The 16,889-nt window shown below is 44.1% G+C and overlaps 1 protein-coding gene across 2 annotated transcripts in view; it reads right to left on the bottom strand.

Moving 5' to 3' along the window:
- The window catches only part of hip1 (huntingtin interacting protein 1), a 40,187-nt gene extending 23,569 nt beyond the window's left edge, over nt 1–16,618 (bottom strand). The window contains exons 1-4 of one of the 2 annotated variants that reach the window (XM_030380682.1): nt 16,337–16,618; nt 1,815–1,878; nt 1,046–1,188; nt 814–870 (exon numbers count right to left, since the gene is read on the bottom strand). In XM_030380682.1, the coding sequence (XP_030236542.1) occupies nt 814–870; nt 1,046–1,188; nt 1,815–1,878; nt 16,337–16,453 (381 nt within the window). In that variant the 5' untranslated portion in view covers nt 16,454–16,618. Of the gene's footprint in view, nt 1–813; nt 871–1,045; nt 1,189–1,814; nt 1,879–10,809; nt 11,380–16,336 lie in introns of those variants that run through there. The other variant, XM_030380683.1, reaches the window with a different exon arrangement.
- Nucleotides 16,619–16,889: the final 271 nt, after the last annotated feature.

Below are 16,889 nucleotides of genomic sequence, written 5' to 3'. Positions count from 1 at the left end.
AGCCAAAGTATCTGGAGCAAGTCTTTAGAGGCTTTAAAGGGGTAATTTCATGCTTTTTTTACTTTTCCCTTTGCTTTAGACTGTTATATGCTGTATGGATACATCTTTTACCTCTGCTAAGCTAGAAAAATCATCGGTGTGAGAATAATACGTTTTTTTTATTTAAAACATACAGGCATGTAACCCTATTCTGGCAGTACCCCCAAATGCAATACTTAACCCTAAAAAAGCATGAAATGTTATCTTTAACGCTTGGATTTGGAACAATCTTCCTGTGCATTCAGTCACATAGTAGTCGATCTCACATTCCGAGGCAGGATTTAAAACCTGTGGCCGCTGCACAGACTTTTTGCTGGGGAAGCCTGGGGAAAAACGGAGCAACTTTTTACCGTTGCAGAGCACGCTTTACATAGACATCCTTTTAAACCTACTTTAGTTTCTTTATCAATTTCTTTCAACTCAGGGCGTCACGGGTGCTTGGCCAAAGGCTTGAGGCGTTCAAGGCCCATTGATAACAATGACAGAAACCAGCCCTAAGGTGCAAAAAGAATGGAGGTGTGATAACTTTGATCGGCCGCTTTACCTAACTACATGTGGAAAGCACGCTGATACCGGTGGAGCCTTAAGCCCTGCCAAGCCTCACTACCATTCATGGACGTGTTCCTAGTCATATTAAGTCAAAATACTTTAGGTAACAAGATGCATGCTAAAAACAAATGGCATTGCTGAGTAGTGACATAAATCCACATTTTGCAGAAAGGTTAGAGCAGAAAGGACGAGACAATAGATAACACTGCATTCTGATGTTCTTACCCACATCCTGCTCATGTCTGTCAAATCAGCCTTGTTCCTCATGGAATCCTTAATCACCTACAGGGGATGGAGAGAACAGAAACTACTCGTTCATGAATTCATAAAAACAGTAAGAGCCGCCATACATCTGCACACTTGGCTTCAGCATAAGATCCTCATCTGATTGTAACATAAATCCTGTGTTCCCACACAGGAGTCCTGTGGGGATGAGGAAGAGTCTTCCTGTACGTACGTTTGGGTGTCCGTCGCGCAGGATCTTGTGGAAGACGTGGCAGAACTTCCAGCAGAGGACGGCGTGGCTGGACAGCGGCAGGCGGTTGGCCGCCGCCCAGAAGGTGTGGGCTCCCCTCTCATGGTGCGTTCCCAGGATGCACGGTGAAGGGGGGGGGGGGCGGTCAAGGATCATTAAACACTCATGGGGGTATAGAGGGGGCCAGCAAGGATTATGACATCGTTCTGATTGGATGGACTGTGCTGCGTCTCTAACCCTTCTCCATTTCAGGACTTGATGAGTTTTATAATGACCAATCCCAATCCCCTTTGATGAGGTATTTAGTTAGGTCATAATGTGTGTGTGTGTGTGTGTGTGTGTACCCATCTTGTACGTGCATGTGTGATGGTTTTAGAGCTTTCTTTTAATATCAATACACACACTCAATATCCCTCTCTCCCTCTCTCTCTCTCTCTCTCTCTCTCTCTCTCTCTCTCTCTCTCTCTCTCTCTCTCTCTCTCTCTCTCTCTCTCTCTCTCTCTCTCTCTCTCTCTCTCTCTCCCTCCCTCCCTCCCTCTCTGCAGCTAATGTCTGTTGTTTTACCCTCACACCGTCTCAGAGCTGATTAACGCCTCCTTCACCGCTCTGGAATTAAGTTTAAACACACACGCTCTTTCCTGGCCAGTACACGATGAGTGTTCATCAGAGATAAACACACACTCACAATGACGTGAATACGACCACGTACACAACAACACACACACACACACGCACAAAACAAAAAGGATATTCCGAGCATGCTTCTCTTTGACGGCGACCTCCTGTGTGTTGATGGCTTTATTGATGCTGACAGCCTGGAATAGAAAAGACAGAAGGCATATTAATACGACTAAAGAATTAGGAAAACGTTGACACAAAAGCATTTCCCAGGAAACCTCACACATATCAGTCAGACGTGTTTGTTATGTTCTCTCTGCCCAGCCTATTTAAAGTGATCGTGCTTTCTTTGCACAAGTGAGTGCAAATAAAGAGCATCTTCTTCACAATTTTTTGCATTCAATCCAACGACAGTGTTTGAATGCGTCAGCTGGCAGTATTAGGCAGTAGGGGCAGACTTTGTGTGGTGTAAAGGGGCATTGCTCCATGTATGCCCTTCCCCTTGCTCAGTAACCCTGCAACCTCCTGGCTCATAGGTCCCCCGGCAGCAAAGACGTGCACAGACACACACACTGTCATGGGATGCAGAGAGTGAGCAGTCAGATGGTTTCTAAGAACCTGATAGCAATTAACAAATGGTGACATGAACTTCAGCCAACATCGAGACTTGGAAAAATTATAAATGCATGCGTTTCCTCATCCAACGTCTCAGCCTCCTAACCAATCAGGGCGTCAACCCTTCTAATGGGGGGAGGATAAGTTGGAGTGATCATTTTGGACCTGGGATGAGTGAGCCAGATTCAGAAGGGACCTGGAAACTTGGTATTCCAGACAGCAGTCTGGAAGAGGACTGGGCTCCTCCGCTGATTTGGCTCTGAGGTGTTTGACCAAATGCAAAACAGGTTGTAGTGAATGCCGCTCACACGAGAGATTGCACATTCACTCACACACATACATATGGACCTACACTAGCATATCGGCAAACAATGCACTTTCATAGAGGAGCTACAGAACATTGCTTGATATGAAATTACATGCTGTACAGTAGGGCTGGGCGCTTAGTCGAATTTTGATCGCGATTTCGATTTTAGCGTGAAACGATCACAAAATTAACATAATTGAGTTTTTGGTTTTTATTTTTATTTTTTTAAATATTTGATAGAAAGGGCAGAACAGCTGGATACATATCTGTATATACTTTTTTTGGAACATTTTCTTTTTAACCATTTTGTGTATTTTCTTAAGGCGTAATTTCAAAGTTCTCAGTTACTACGTTTTTTTTTGGGAGAGACATGTTGAATATATACAACATCTTTTCAAACTGAAAAATAATCGTGATTTCAATATTGACCAAAATAATCGTGATGATCTTTCCCATAATCGAGCAGCCCTACTGTGCAGCTCATTGTCTAGCGGAAACCAAGGTTATTTCCTAATTGAGCCATGGTGTCCTGTGTGGCTGTGCTACATAAAGCATAATGCGAGGCTCCTAAGCATTCTGTTTGTGTGTGCATATTTAGCTCCTTAACCATGCCTTTTCAGTGGGCCTCATCAAATGTGATACAAAGGAGACCAAAGAGGGCCATAAAAGATACCCAAGTAAAGTCTACTCCTAAAATTAACAACAACCGCATTTTCTTCTGCAACTCCCTACAGAATTTGTGGAGTTTGTGGCGCACTGCTTAAAAAGTACTACTACTGTAGTCTAGTATTGCTTTCAGTAAACAGTAAAACACCATTAACTTGAGCGCCAAATCAGGACCTGCACTACCCTGCAGCTAACCACTGCCACCAGGAGAAATGGTTAGATAACTACAAATGGCAACAAGGCAAAAAACCGCACATCCCCCAGATGACCTGACTGGTGCAGGTTGAGGTCTTAAGATGACCGCGGCGCAGCCCGTCTCTTTTATACCGACCCACTTCCCCCAAACGTCCTGAGATGGCTCCGAGCAACCTGCCAACAATGTGAGACTAGACCCTAAATCACTGTGTAGTCACCACGTATACTGCCACAGGAAGAGGAAGGAGATGTGGATACAGATATGTGTGGTGTTGTGGCAGTGGCGGGGAGAGACAGTGAGAGGGAGAGAGTGAGAGAGAAAGATATGGATTTTTTCGGTGACATTGTGAATTTTTTACAATTGGAATATAAGGATGAGAAGATACGTGCTTTAAAGTGTGAAGCTTTGTTTGAGTTTGGCATTACATATTATCATTACATATTAACATTTGGATTCAGTGCTCGGTCAAATGTAAATTAATATCAGACAAGATATTGATTTGCGGGAATGTTGGTTGGTCTAAAGTCGTAGCCTCAATGCTAACTTTGCTCTGTTGCTATAGTTGCAAAAAGTTGTCTCTCCATTTGTTAATATTTGCTCCCAATCACTAGATAATGTAATATAAGGATTTAAAATAGTCAGACAAGTGTTCATTGTATAACTAATGGCCCTCATTTGGCCCGGCTCTACAATGTGATGAAGAGGATGGAGGAAGAAGCTGTGATAGCGAGGTAAAGGTTTAATCTTACATATTAACTCGCTCCACATGCCACTGGAAGAATGCAGTCCTCCCACATACGCCCTGTGTCAATGGCTTTGGTTTTAATCACACCGGGCGCACAATAGAAGACCATTTCATGCCTAATAACGGAGGTGACGTTATTTATCCCAAGGAAAGGAAATTGGAAATAATGGAATGAAAATAGTGAGAGATTGCCATTTAACAATGGGTCCTCGAAGCCTCACATAATCACCATCAGTTCACCCTGCTGCCTCAGTAGGACTTCAGTAGGTCCATCAAAGCGGGTTTTGAGTTATCAGGTTATACTTACACTGCTATAGGCTCCACAAACCATGATGTAATCCTTGGGGCATGTCTTTAGGTGGAGTACATCATAGCATGGCTAGCATCCCGAGGCACACACCCCAAAAATCCGAATGGATGTGGGAAAAGTTTCCAAGAAAATACAGAGAACGACACACTTTAGAAACTACCTAGTTCTGTCAAGCCGTCACAGCTGTTCCTCCCCCAGAGCAGAAGTAAAAACAGCAGAAGAAGACCAGGCATGTGAAGGTTTTTGTGTGTCTCTGCATCGTGGTGTTTAATTGAAATCCTGTTGACAGGAAGGCATGACCAGAACATGTTTAAATGATGACTGGTGACATTAAACATGCATGGGGTGGACTTCATTTGGACAACAAGCAGGACACCTGTTCTAATTACATAGGCGGGCACCAAACCCCGGGCCCCTGTCCTTTTTATACACGGTGTCACTCCAAATTCAAACATCCAACTTTTGTGTTATGAAGAGGTGAATGACCAAAAGGAGGTCTGAGCCAAGTAGCGACATGGTTCAAATGAAGGTTCTAATAAAGAAGATGATAATGAATGAATTTACTGTGTGGTACTGTACATGGTGGCATACACTCGGCTTCTCAGAGCATCCACCACAAATTCGCCCTGCTAGACGACGACGCCTACATTTCCAGTAGGGATGTCCGATATTGGCTTTTTTGCCGATATCCGATATACGATATTGTCCAACTCTAAATTTTCGATTCCGATATCAGCCGATACCGATGTCGATATTTGGGTTATTTTTCCTCAAACCTAATTTAGGTAACATTACATATCTCCTGTTGTGGAATGAACACAACATGCTTAATGTTATTCTGATGCCCCACTGGATGCATTCTTGAATGCAACAAGGCTTTCCAAATGTTAACATTGTCTGTGCAAAATAAGAAAAATACTTCAACTTAATTTAAGGGAAAAGTGCCATGTTTATTTTTATTTTTTTAATGGTCTCAGACAACAGTTTGGATTACACTCTCCCTGAGATAATCTTGACAATGCCCACAACAAATAGGGCAAACTTGACACAAATGATAAAACATTGTACCTGAACAACTATGTGCAACATAGCAGTATGTTTCTTTAACTAAAACTCAATAACCTTAATTGAATAAATGCACAAATATGAGTCAATTACAATGTGCACTGTACTGCACAATTTTGAAAACATTTATTTGAGCTATAAAAAAAAAAAATAATAATAAAAAAAAAAAATCGCAAAAAAAATCCGATACCGATATTGACAGATATTACATTTTTATGCTAATATCGGGCCGATAATATCGGTGGGCCGATAATATCGGACATCTCTAATTTCCAGTGATGTTCATGTTTCTGTCCCATGGTGCACGGGCGTTCACTTGGGTTTAAGGTGACGTGAGAAAAACAGGTTCTCTTCAAACATATCGGACAAAACTGAGGAATGATGGACTCCGAGCGGGAGGCGGTTCCCACCCAGGCACCCAATTAGCCCACAGTACAACTTTGTGCTTTGTGGGCCGGGGAAGGAGAGTGCCAGCTGCCCCAGGACCCTTGGCTACGGGCTGGGGCCGCTCACTGGCCTCCGTCAATGGCCCATTCGTTCCCTCCCCGACTGACTCCCACAGGGCCCAGCAGACAAGACTCCATGATGACCGCCTCTAGGAGGGGAGGGAGGTGAGAGCTCAGGGTCTCCAAGAAGTGGATGGGTTCATTCGAATGGAGCCTTGCGTCATTGCGCACGCACCAACACACAAAGATAAACGATGGCAACCGTCTCTACTCCTACCTGAAACATCGGGCCCCGATATTCAGCACTGAGTCAAGTCCTGAATAATATTCCATCTTGTTATTCAAAAACATAAACAGATTTACCCCCCTTACATAAGTCAGAGCTCACACACCAGCACCTTTGCTGTGTGCAGTAAACTCTCCAGGCTTGGCCCTCCTCTTTTCTAAGTGGCTTTTGCCAGACAGCACCCGGGAGCTCGCCTGAGCTGGCCCCAGTACGCCCCACTTTGCTCTTCCACTAGAAAGCAGGACATTGATATGCTGACGGTGGCCCGACTGTGTCCACCACCACCAACAACACCACCACCACCACCACCACCAGCACCAGGGCGCAGCAGCATATCCTGACTGCCACATTAAAAACAGCCGCCCCCTCATCCCTGCTTGATTTCCCCCGACCGACCCCATGTCTTTCCAGTGGCCCTTCTGATGGACATACGTGGGAACGTGTGACTCATCATCCATCTCTATGAAATTGATTTCTAAAGATGTGATTCCAGATGACAGGTCAGGGGAGGGCTTCATGGAAATAGCACAGCACCATGACTAAAAACAGCAATAACAGTATCCGCAAAATATGAGGAGAGCTTTTAAAAAAGTATGGATACATATTATACCAGGTGAAGAGATGTGACCAAATCATGAAAGACCTGTGTCGTTCCATCGTTTCAGCTATACAGGAGTTTGTGGAGTGAAGCAGATCAAGAACGCGGGCAGGATAAATTAGGAAAGCCTTGGTCCCCTCTTGGGCTTCTGCTCCTGGTTTCAGCATGAAGGGACACAAAACCGGTATCCTTAAATGACCGCGATGACGGTTGTTCTAGAGCAGGAACCGGCGCGCTGTCGGGATACGACACCGGCACCATAATTAATCCATCCTCAGAATAAGGGGACGTGTGGAAGCTGAGCCTGGGGCTGCATTGTCTTTTATTTTGTCGTTTTTTTTAATTGCACAATTTTGCATCTGACCGTGATGGAGAACGGAGATGCTTTATTTGTTAATTACCAGGAACACTGCCTGCCGAGGCATCACACAGCACGGTGTATCTGGACGATGAAGGGAGACGGCAGGGAAGCAAGCAGAGGTGAAGGCCTCCGTGTAGATGGAGCCCATAAATCAAATGGCCTGGGTGCTTCATCTCAGACCTGTGTGGCTGCATTATACTGCCACAAGTCCTGCCCACCAACAGCGACGCAAGTAAACATACGTAGGAATGAAAACAGGAAACGTGTGCCTGCCTGAGAGTTGCTCTGGGGGGGGACTGTATGTCCTGGACGGGTTCGACCGACGCATGAAGCCCTGGAGGTGGAAGTATAGAAGGAGGAACTAGGGAATGGTAGGGGGTGGGGAAGGGACTGGGGTGGAGGCTCAAGGCACTCAGTCATGCTTCCTGTTGTGGCACACCCTGTTCTGCCCATTTCCTGCCCTCCTGAGAAGTGCCAGTCTGAGCGCCACCACCCCCGCCGTAACCCTTCCTTTGGTCATTCTATCTGGACTCTCTCTCTCTCTCTCTCTCTCTCTCTCTCTCTCTCTCTCTCTCTCTCTCTCTCTCTCTCTCTCTCTCTCTCTCTCTCTCTCTCTCTCTCTCTCTCTCTCCTCTCTCTCTCCCTCCCTCCCTCCCTCCCTCCCTCCCTCCCTCCCTCCCTCCCTCCCTCCCTCCCTCCCTCCCTCCCTCTCTCTCTCTCTCTCTCTCTCTCTCTCTCTCTCTCTCTCTCTCTCTCTCTCTCTCTCTCTCTCTCTCTCTCTCTCTCTCTCTCTCTCTCTCTCTCTCTCTCTCCTCCAGGTATGTTTAAACATAGATGTGGCAAACCAATAAATGCTGGCATTTCCCAGGTTGTAGGAGCACTGGCTATTTCGAAGCCCAACGTCGGCCAATTCAAAAGGTCAGGTTTGTGGACAATGTTCTGTAGACGACCCACAAGCGACATTAACACATCTGACGTGCATCCGCTCTTATTGAGCAATCACTCGACAGCCTTCTTTCCTCTTTACAGAGGAAAGAAAGACAGAACCAGTTAATCTCGACAATCACAAACGTTGGTTTGTGTGCACACAGTGGTATACTGCACCCGTCTAAAACGTATGTTTTGATACGTGATAGTTTGATTGGCCTTTCTCTATTGCCTTCGGCGGAATACCACCGTGCCTCATTGCCTTGGTAACCAACATCCATCCTTTAGCACCCAACCATCATCACGAAAACTAAAAAGGTAGAAATACGTTACATAATGTACTCAGATGTCAAAGTGAATCTTGTTGACATCAGACAGTAACTGGGAGATGGGTTCCATACACAGAGCTTCTTATTACCCTGTCGATAACACTGTGCTTCTGGTGATGCAGCAAAACCCTGTGGGATCAAGTTGTCCCCACTGAGACCATTAACAGCAACTAAAAAAACAATAAATATGGAGCTTCCAGCCAGTCAGTGACCTTAGTGTAGTCTGACGGTCGGCTTTTGTTTCTCTGTGCAGGGATGGAGGGCAGCAGGTGGCTCTGACACTCATACATTGGCAAGCACGTACACACACATTACACTGTGTGTCTCTGCGTGCACGTGTACGAGCATGTGTGTGTGTGTCTGTGTGTGCATTTGTGAGCATGTGTGTTTTATTCTAGAATGTTTGTGCGTGTGTCCCATGTGTGTGTGTGCAGCATCTACCCCGAGGGCGGGGCTGGAGCTTCATAAAACGTTTTGGACTCACACCCTGCAGGCTTTTACGAGTGGCTTCCCTGACAAGCGCCGCCTTCTGCCGCCACCTCATCCTCTCCGGTGCTCAATCTAGCGTCTGACAGCCGCGAGGCCTAGCGGAGAAACAGGGAGCTCCGAGCTCAACGCTACAAAAGGAGCGTCGGTGAGGCTGAACTGCTCACTTCAGGCCACACATCATTCAGCACTTTAAACACCGGCTTGAAACCCAGCAAGGTGAAAGGGGGTGGGTGAAGGAGCGCGTGTGTGTTTGAGCCTACTAAAAACATGACTAGGCCGGCCGATTCACAGAAAAGGGTATCAGAGCAGAGCGGATGAAAAAATAAAAGTATGGACTTAAAAAGACCTGCACGATGTGGGTCACAATTTCCTGGATTTTACAAATTTCACGGGCAGGGGAATACTGATATCTGTGTTTTCACCCCTGGGCAATATTTTATTTTAAACCTTTCAGAGGCCTGTGTATCTGTCTGGATCAGAGCGTTGCATCCGTCTGCTGCACTGTGTTTTCATACCACGGTGCCTTCATGCATGCCAAATAACCAAAGCACAGCGCCTGGGAATGCAAGCAGGCAGACGGTTCCTTGCAGTTTGATAAACAGTCAAATCAGCTTCTGCGGTGAAGAACTTTTCTAATACCAACAAGTACTGCAACACAAACGAGATTTGTTCAAACAAAGAACTTAATCAGGGCTATAACGCCTCCAAAAAAATTATAAATACGGTATAACCGTTAATACTGAACAATTGGATTTCATTTTCTATTTGTACTGAATCCTTTCTGCCTTGAGCAGCAGAATAAGGACTGAAATAATTTCCAGCAATGAATAAAGTTATCTTAATCAGAAGTAAACCAGCCCAAGATTGATTGTGACCGTTTCTGCCCTTCAGTAGGCTTACTTGGTAGTTTCTAGAGACAAGTCTCTTGCTACCTTCCTGGGATAAGGATTATTCAGAAGGAAGACTGGTGGAGATGTTCTTATTAGCCCTCCCCCCCGCTGCGAGTTGTGCTAAAAGTATACACACTCATCCACGTTGGCCATGAAAGGCCAGTCTTGTTGCTTTGGCTCATGTGCACCTGCTCCATTACATGTTGGGCCAGGCTAACCTATGTGTGCCTGTCCTCCCTGTTGGGCTATACTCACATAGATGAATAAAATAAAAAATAAAAATGCATAGATAACACAAAACACATGGAAGTTTTTAGAGTAGTAAGGTACTTGTCATTATAGAACTATCCCTCTATTATAGAGCTATCCCTCATGTAATAACAAGGTGTAACAAATAAATTATTACAATGTAAAAATGGGAAATCATCAACCTATGCCCATTATCTGACCCAAGCATCGAATTTAAACACAGGGCCACACGCAAGCTTAGGTCACCTGTGACGACAAAGAAAACACTCAAATTCCACTCTTGTCAATTTGGACTATTTTTCAGCTACATACGTTTTGAAACCGTTCATTGGCATTCCTGTCACATTCTAGCTGTGTGTGCTTTGCCTACTGACGAAAGCCACATTTGCGTTGCACTGCAATAAAAGCTCAGTTAATAAAAAAAGATAGAGGTGAACCGGACCCTTTGCAATTCGGTTGATATATGACGAAACTTCCAAAAAACATTTACCATAGAGCAAGCTGACTTGTATTCAAAACAATCATACAATACATTAGTTTGCCATCCACACACCCGCTTACTAACACAGCTAACGCTGTGTTAGTTGCGCCGTGTACCCCGATGTTTCGCGTTCACAACAGAATAGAGTTTTCTTTCAGAAGCGCTTACCATTTTACTGAGATCCATGGTCGTCCCAACACGACTGCCCTGTGAGACTGGAGACGGAATTTGTTGGCTTTCTCTACAAAATAATTAGTAACGGGAAGCGACCTAAGCAAGTAAACAAACGCATTGGGAGCAAGGGGTGGAGAGGTGGGGTGGGCCGTTAGCTCAACATGTGTCCCGTTTTGGTATTAAATGTTCTGCAAATCCTTGCTTCCGTATCCCGTTGTAATGTTTTCCTCCCCAGTCCGGATTGTTCGTCTGACTATTTGAAGCGACCAGCTTCCGACCGCCTATCAGCGGAGCAGCAGGACTGTCTGGGAAACGACACAACCCCTCGTCGTTGCACAAATACGCGAGAGCAATCCCCAGTGATAATACTTGAACATTTCAATGCAATCCCAGTTAAGCGACAACGAAAAAAACAAAAACTATTAACCCTTCATAGCGGGATGCCCGAGGCAAGTTGACCACCTTTATTTTGCAAATAGCGCGCTCTCTTTTAGACAATGGCCCGGAGTCCGCAGAGAGGCATGGCTTACACCCCTAAACCCCCCACTGAACCCCTGCTACACTTCCTCTGGGATTGCTTTGTATTGACCCGATAACCAAATAGTAGATCCTGAGACAATGTAACGTTGTGAAATAGCCGAATAACAATTCAACTATTTTGGCCAAAACGTGGCTATAACTATTTTACCAGATGTCGCCCATCCTTCTTTTTGCTCATTTGAGTTCCATTCCATGTTTTTGCTGACGCTTGGTCCAACGTTACTTACAATAAGTGCATTAAACAATGAATATAAAACCCCAAAAGTGCAAGGATAAATTCGAGTAAAAATAATTAATCAAATCAGCAGTTTACAATTATGTTCTAGTCCCACTTCATTTTAGAAGCAATTATTAGATCATCGTGAATAAAGTGCATGATTAGGCTTAGCTTTCGGTTGCATAAGAAGGTTAAAAATTAAAGTAGGCCTATCCACGATTTCCATCATGATTGGGACATATTTTGGTAGACAATGCCCCCGTCTGGTTTCTCAGAGTAGAGTCAAAGAGAGCCTGGTCACGTAGCCTACAAATAAACAATATCAATGATCTACAAAATCCTATTTAATCATTGACCAATATGCTTTAAATCTAAACTTCAAATAATCTAGTTCTAGGGTATTGGAAGGCCTATAAACTGTAACTAGTTATTTTGTCCTTCCTTAAGTACAAGTAACCTTTTACTAATGTTTGGCATGAAACACAAATAAGAGAAAACGTTGCTTGAGCATGCCAAATCACTTATGACACATATAACAATGTGCAACCACAACATAGATACTAGCAGTATTGTAAACCATACATCAAAATGTTTGGTTAAAGAAGGTTTCTGCCAAATTAATGGACATCACCATTTATGGTATGTGAGTTATGAGTGGCGTTTCTTAATTTTCTATACCATTTCCCCCTCTGGAACACAAAATAAAATGGTCCGACTGTCTTTAGACAATGGTTTCTCTTTTCCACAACGCCTTTTCTCTTCCTGGTACGGTGTGGGGTTTTGGCCAATGGCAGCTCTGCAGAGAAAGCGTTTATCACATACAGTGGTCCTAGTCTGTTTCAGATTTTTTTCTACAGTAGCTTACTCATTTGTGATCGCACTGGCAGCTTCAATGCAATTTGATGTCCTAACAGAAAAACACTCCCTGTGCTCATACTGATTCAAACTATAAGAATGTGGGTGGTGATTTTCTGAAAGTTATAATTATGAAGTTACTTTGAACAAAAGTATTTTTCATCATCCCTCATTTCTGTTCTGTGGTTAATAAAGTACATCATATCTTACCAAGACTTTCTAGTGATTAAGCAATCAATGGTGCTGTATCTAATATCTATTTGTTAAAATAACTATGCTTTTTCAAAGTCTGCTATGAATCAATATGCTGTTTATTTGTAGAATAAACGTATTTCTGTATTTCCTTGAATCTTGAATTCTTTACTGCTATGCATAACAGCATCAATTTGCACCACTCTGGAATCAAGTCCACGTTGGAGCCAATTGTCTGTGGATACATTCCACTAATAATAAACTTCCTGTCTTTGTAACAAAGTTAAAATGGCCACCTTCACGAGGCACTATTGAACAGTATGAGGTATATCCGGCCATTTATTCGCATAACCAAACAAGTATAGGCGGATAGACCAAACGACTATGATGACTGCAAACCCCAAAAGTATATTACAGCTGAGCCAAACCACCAAGTTCACACTTTCTAAATAGTTTGAGTCCCTTTTGACCATGGCTGTATGTCAATCAAGCCGCATTGTTCAATGTCAACATCACAGTTATTGCCAGTGTGTTCCACTAACTGACCTGCCAGTCACGGCAACGACTATTATACTACGAACGACCGGTGAACTGGGTCCACAATTCACCCCATTTCTGCTGCCTCAGTGCTTTCACCGGCCTCCCTCTGGCGCTCGCATGCTCGCTTCTGTCAGTGTGTATTTGTGTGTGTGTTCGTCCCAATGACAAAGGTAACTACTCTAAAACGTATGGCACCTCAAAGAGGGTGAGAACAATGGGATTAAATTAGTGATAAAGAGGTAAGTGTGCAACAACATCAAGAAAATGGAGCTGAAAGATGAGACAAAGCTACGAGAGAGACTCAGGGGTCATGGGAACAATACTGCATTTGAGTGGGAATCTGGAGGAAAGGAACAATGTTTGTCTCTGCCCTGCTGTGACCTTCCTGAGTGGAGCCCACGATCCATGGCTTTGCTCCGCCTCCCCAGCATTCCATTGCTGCCGGTGGGGCACCGCACTGTACAGTCGAGGCACCAGCACCAGTAGGAGAAGGATTACAGTTAATGACTTCAGACATATCTTCTTTTATAGATCCCTCCCCGCACCAACATGCACATCAAACCACCAAAGGACGTAACGTGGTGCGAGTGTGAAGGAAGTAGTAATATTTGAAAAACTTGATTATGCAGAAAATAACGTTCTTCGGTTTCACCTAGTGTCCCAAACACTAGATTAAGCGGGGAACCACCCAGCTGCTCCTCAGCTGGGTGGTTCCCCCCCCTTCCCCAGAACTCATCCACAGCTGCTTATTATGGTTTTTCGATTGGTTAAGAGATTACTACCATCACAGTCTTTCATTATGGTTGCCACTTGTGGGTCTCGAACAGCTCTCTGTCACTGCCTTCTGCAATCCAGGAAAGGAGCTGTAGACACTAGACAGATTGGGACATAACGGAGCCCTAAGCATATATGCCTATTTTAGATGCCTCTGTGTGTGTGTGTGTGTGTGTGTGTGTGTGTGTGTGTGTGTGTGTGTGTGTGTGTGTGTGTGTGTGTGTGTTGTGTGTGTGTGTGTGTGTGTGTGTGTGTGTGTGTGTGTGTGTGTGTGTGTGCGTCTGTTGTCTGTTGTTGACGGCATGTTACTGAAAGACTCAGAATTGGAAATAGAACTGAACATACAATCAAAACATTCCATGTCTACCAGAAAGAAAAAGAAGCATGTCAGAGATTCATTTAAATTCAAAATGAAAGGGGCGTCTTCTATTTAGGAGGCAAAAACATGTCATTAACAGCTGCGGGTTGTGTGTTACTTGCTACTCTGGTCTGTTATTTTATAAACTCATGGAAACTGACTGAAATAGTACTTCTATTAAGATACAGCAACTTTGCTAGTGACTGCATTAAACAGAGAGAGAGAGACACTGCTCGAATATAACTAAATATAGAGGAATAAATGTTTAATGCTCATGGTGAAAGATGAGGACTATATTGTGTCATACAGTGGTTTGCCTTGTTAGGCTTTGGACGATTGAACAATCAAGCAAATAAAACCTTTACTACCACTCTACTACACCGTGACAACAAACTGTTGCTCCGTCAAATAAGTGAAACGAAAAGCCCACCAAAGAGCCAAACAGAGATAAGTCAGGAGCATATCATTTACTGCTGCCTACTAGGCAGCCATCAGTACGTACGAGCCCAATGCACAGTGGGCTTCATACGGTGGAGGTGAAAGCCAGTCAGTGCCACCAGCTTTAGAGCACAACGGTTCACATGAGATTATCTCTCTTCTTGATCCCTCTGAGGCAGAGAGCACACTCGTTGATTTCTGAATGCAGTCCCTGTCTGCTGTCCCAGTCCAACGTGGATGAGTGTGTGTATACAGTCCCTAGGAAAGAGGATTAACCAATTCATATCAGCAAAAAGTTGCCTGGATCACTAATACCTCAACCAAAAGGTCTTGCCAGAACTCGTTGAAACTCGTCTTACCGCCTATTATTTTAACCATGCAAGAAAATATTAGCTAGAATTGATTATCAAATGCATTATTAACTTCACTTCAGTCCAATAAGTTCTATGACTTTGGTAATAAGAAACATTTTCAGAACCAAGCCTTATTCCTCGTCTATTAAAGCATTCCTTCTGATTATCAACCAAGAGCGGCCAAAGTACAGCTATACATTTTCAAATACAGAAAGTGGAAGAGTAAACTGAATTGCTGCTGTGTCTGCTATTGACGCTGTAAACCTGGCTGTCCAGCAGATACTGGCCATGACCTATAGTGACCAGTTTGTCCCAGTACACATAAACCCGTGAATGGATCCCTTACAGCCTTTAATCCATGTTGCAACTGTCATGTTTGGGGGTAAGACGTGTGTGTATACATAACCAATCCGAAGATAGCCCAAAGGCCAACATCTTTAAGTCAACACTTAGCCAAGGTGAATGTAGCAGCAAATGAATGTGGTATTTAATAGAGGAATGCTTGTGGAAGACCTAACTTCCAGCCCAAAATGTTGCTAGGTTTGAATCATTTGACCTACTTTTTCAGCTTCCATTGCCTGTCCTGGGAGGGGAGGGGAGGGGAGGGGAGCCCACGAAACAGACATGCAGCGAGAAGGGTCCAGAGCACAATGGTAGTCTACATGCAAACTGGCATAGTTCTAGGCTCAAACGGTGGATTTAAAACGCTTTTGATTAATTTCGCTTGAGTGCTATAATACTAACTAGACATATAAAGGATAATAATAAACAGGGATCATTCATTTACTTCCCGCCCCGCCGTCTGTCCCAATGCAGGATGTATTGCTAGGACTTCGACAAAGTGTAACCAATCAAAACATTGATCATGGTAGTCATCGTGGTATCCCTGTAGCGCAGCTAAAAGCTTTTGGCAACAGATTGTCACACAGAGCTTCCTTCAATATTTTGTTGCCGGGATTACAGTTGACAGGGAAACAGCCCAGTTATCTCAATGCAAAAGGCCCACAACAGCCTTGATTATCTTCCTTAGACGCAATATCCAAGAGCATAATAACTAATATTTCGGGACGTTAACGTTTTTAGTAGGCTACGACGGCACGTATCCCACCTGTTATTCATGCTGAACTTGATTGCCTTTATAACCGTTTAAATTAACAAAACCACTGGGTGCAATAACGGCGACGAGATCGACGATAACAGACGCTATGCAAACATTGCCTTAACGTGTTAGGGGTGAGTGTTCGTTGGGCATACCTGGCCTCGCTCAAAGTTCTCCTTCTCAAGTTCCAGGCTGTTCGCGCCGCCGCTGCGTCGGATCACTTTGGGAATAGCGTTCGGTACTTGCTGCATAGAGTTTTTCACTCGATCCATTGTTGTCTGGTGTGAAATAACAAAAATGCAAGAAATGTCTCAATCAATCAACTGTTTAAACTACATTTTAATGCGCGCTGTCAGCTAGCTCAGATTGTTTCATATGTCCACGAAATCTGGCCTCTGCCCAACGCCCCAGTCATGTCACTCACTATCTTGAAGCTATCTACCCGTCCGTGATTTGTTAAGTTATCCTAAAGCAGAACCATCCCAGGAAGAGCTGTTTTCAGAATAATGTACCCTCTCGGCACTAGTCAACGACATTCTCCCGGAAACAACTGCAAAAAAACAATTACGCAAACTGGGGACTTTTACTTTGAAAGGTGAATGTCTGGCAGCTCCCAAACAGATGGTATGAAAGTCAGCTTTATAGCGCTCCACCAGATTTGATCCACCTTTGAATGAACACGTGTAGCATTTATTATTTTCTTCTTTT

Source organism: Gadus morhua, chromosome 16 (genome assembly GCF_902167405.1).
Source record: "Gadus morhua chromosome 16, gadMor3.0, whole genome shotgun sequence".
Classification (NCBI taxonomy): domain Eukaryota; kingdom Metazoa; phylum Chordata; class Actinopteri; order Gadiformes; family Gadidae; genus Gadus; species Gadus morhua.
Note: the sequence above shows the minus strand (reverse complement) of the source record. Positions and strands in the feature narration are given on the sequence as shown.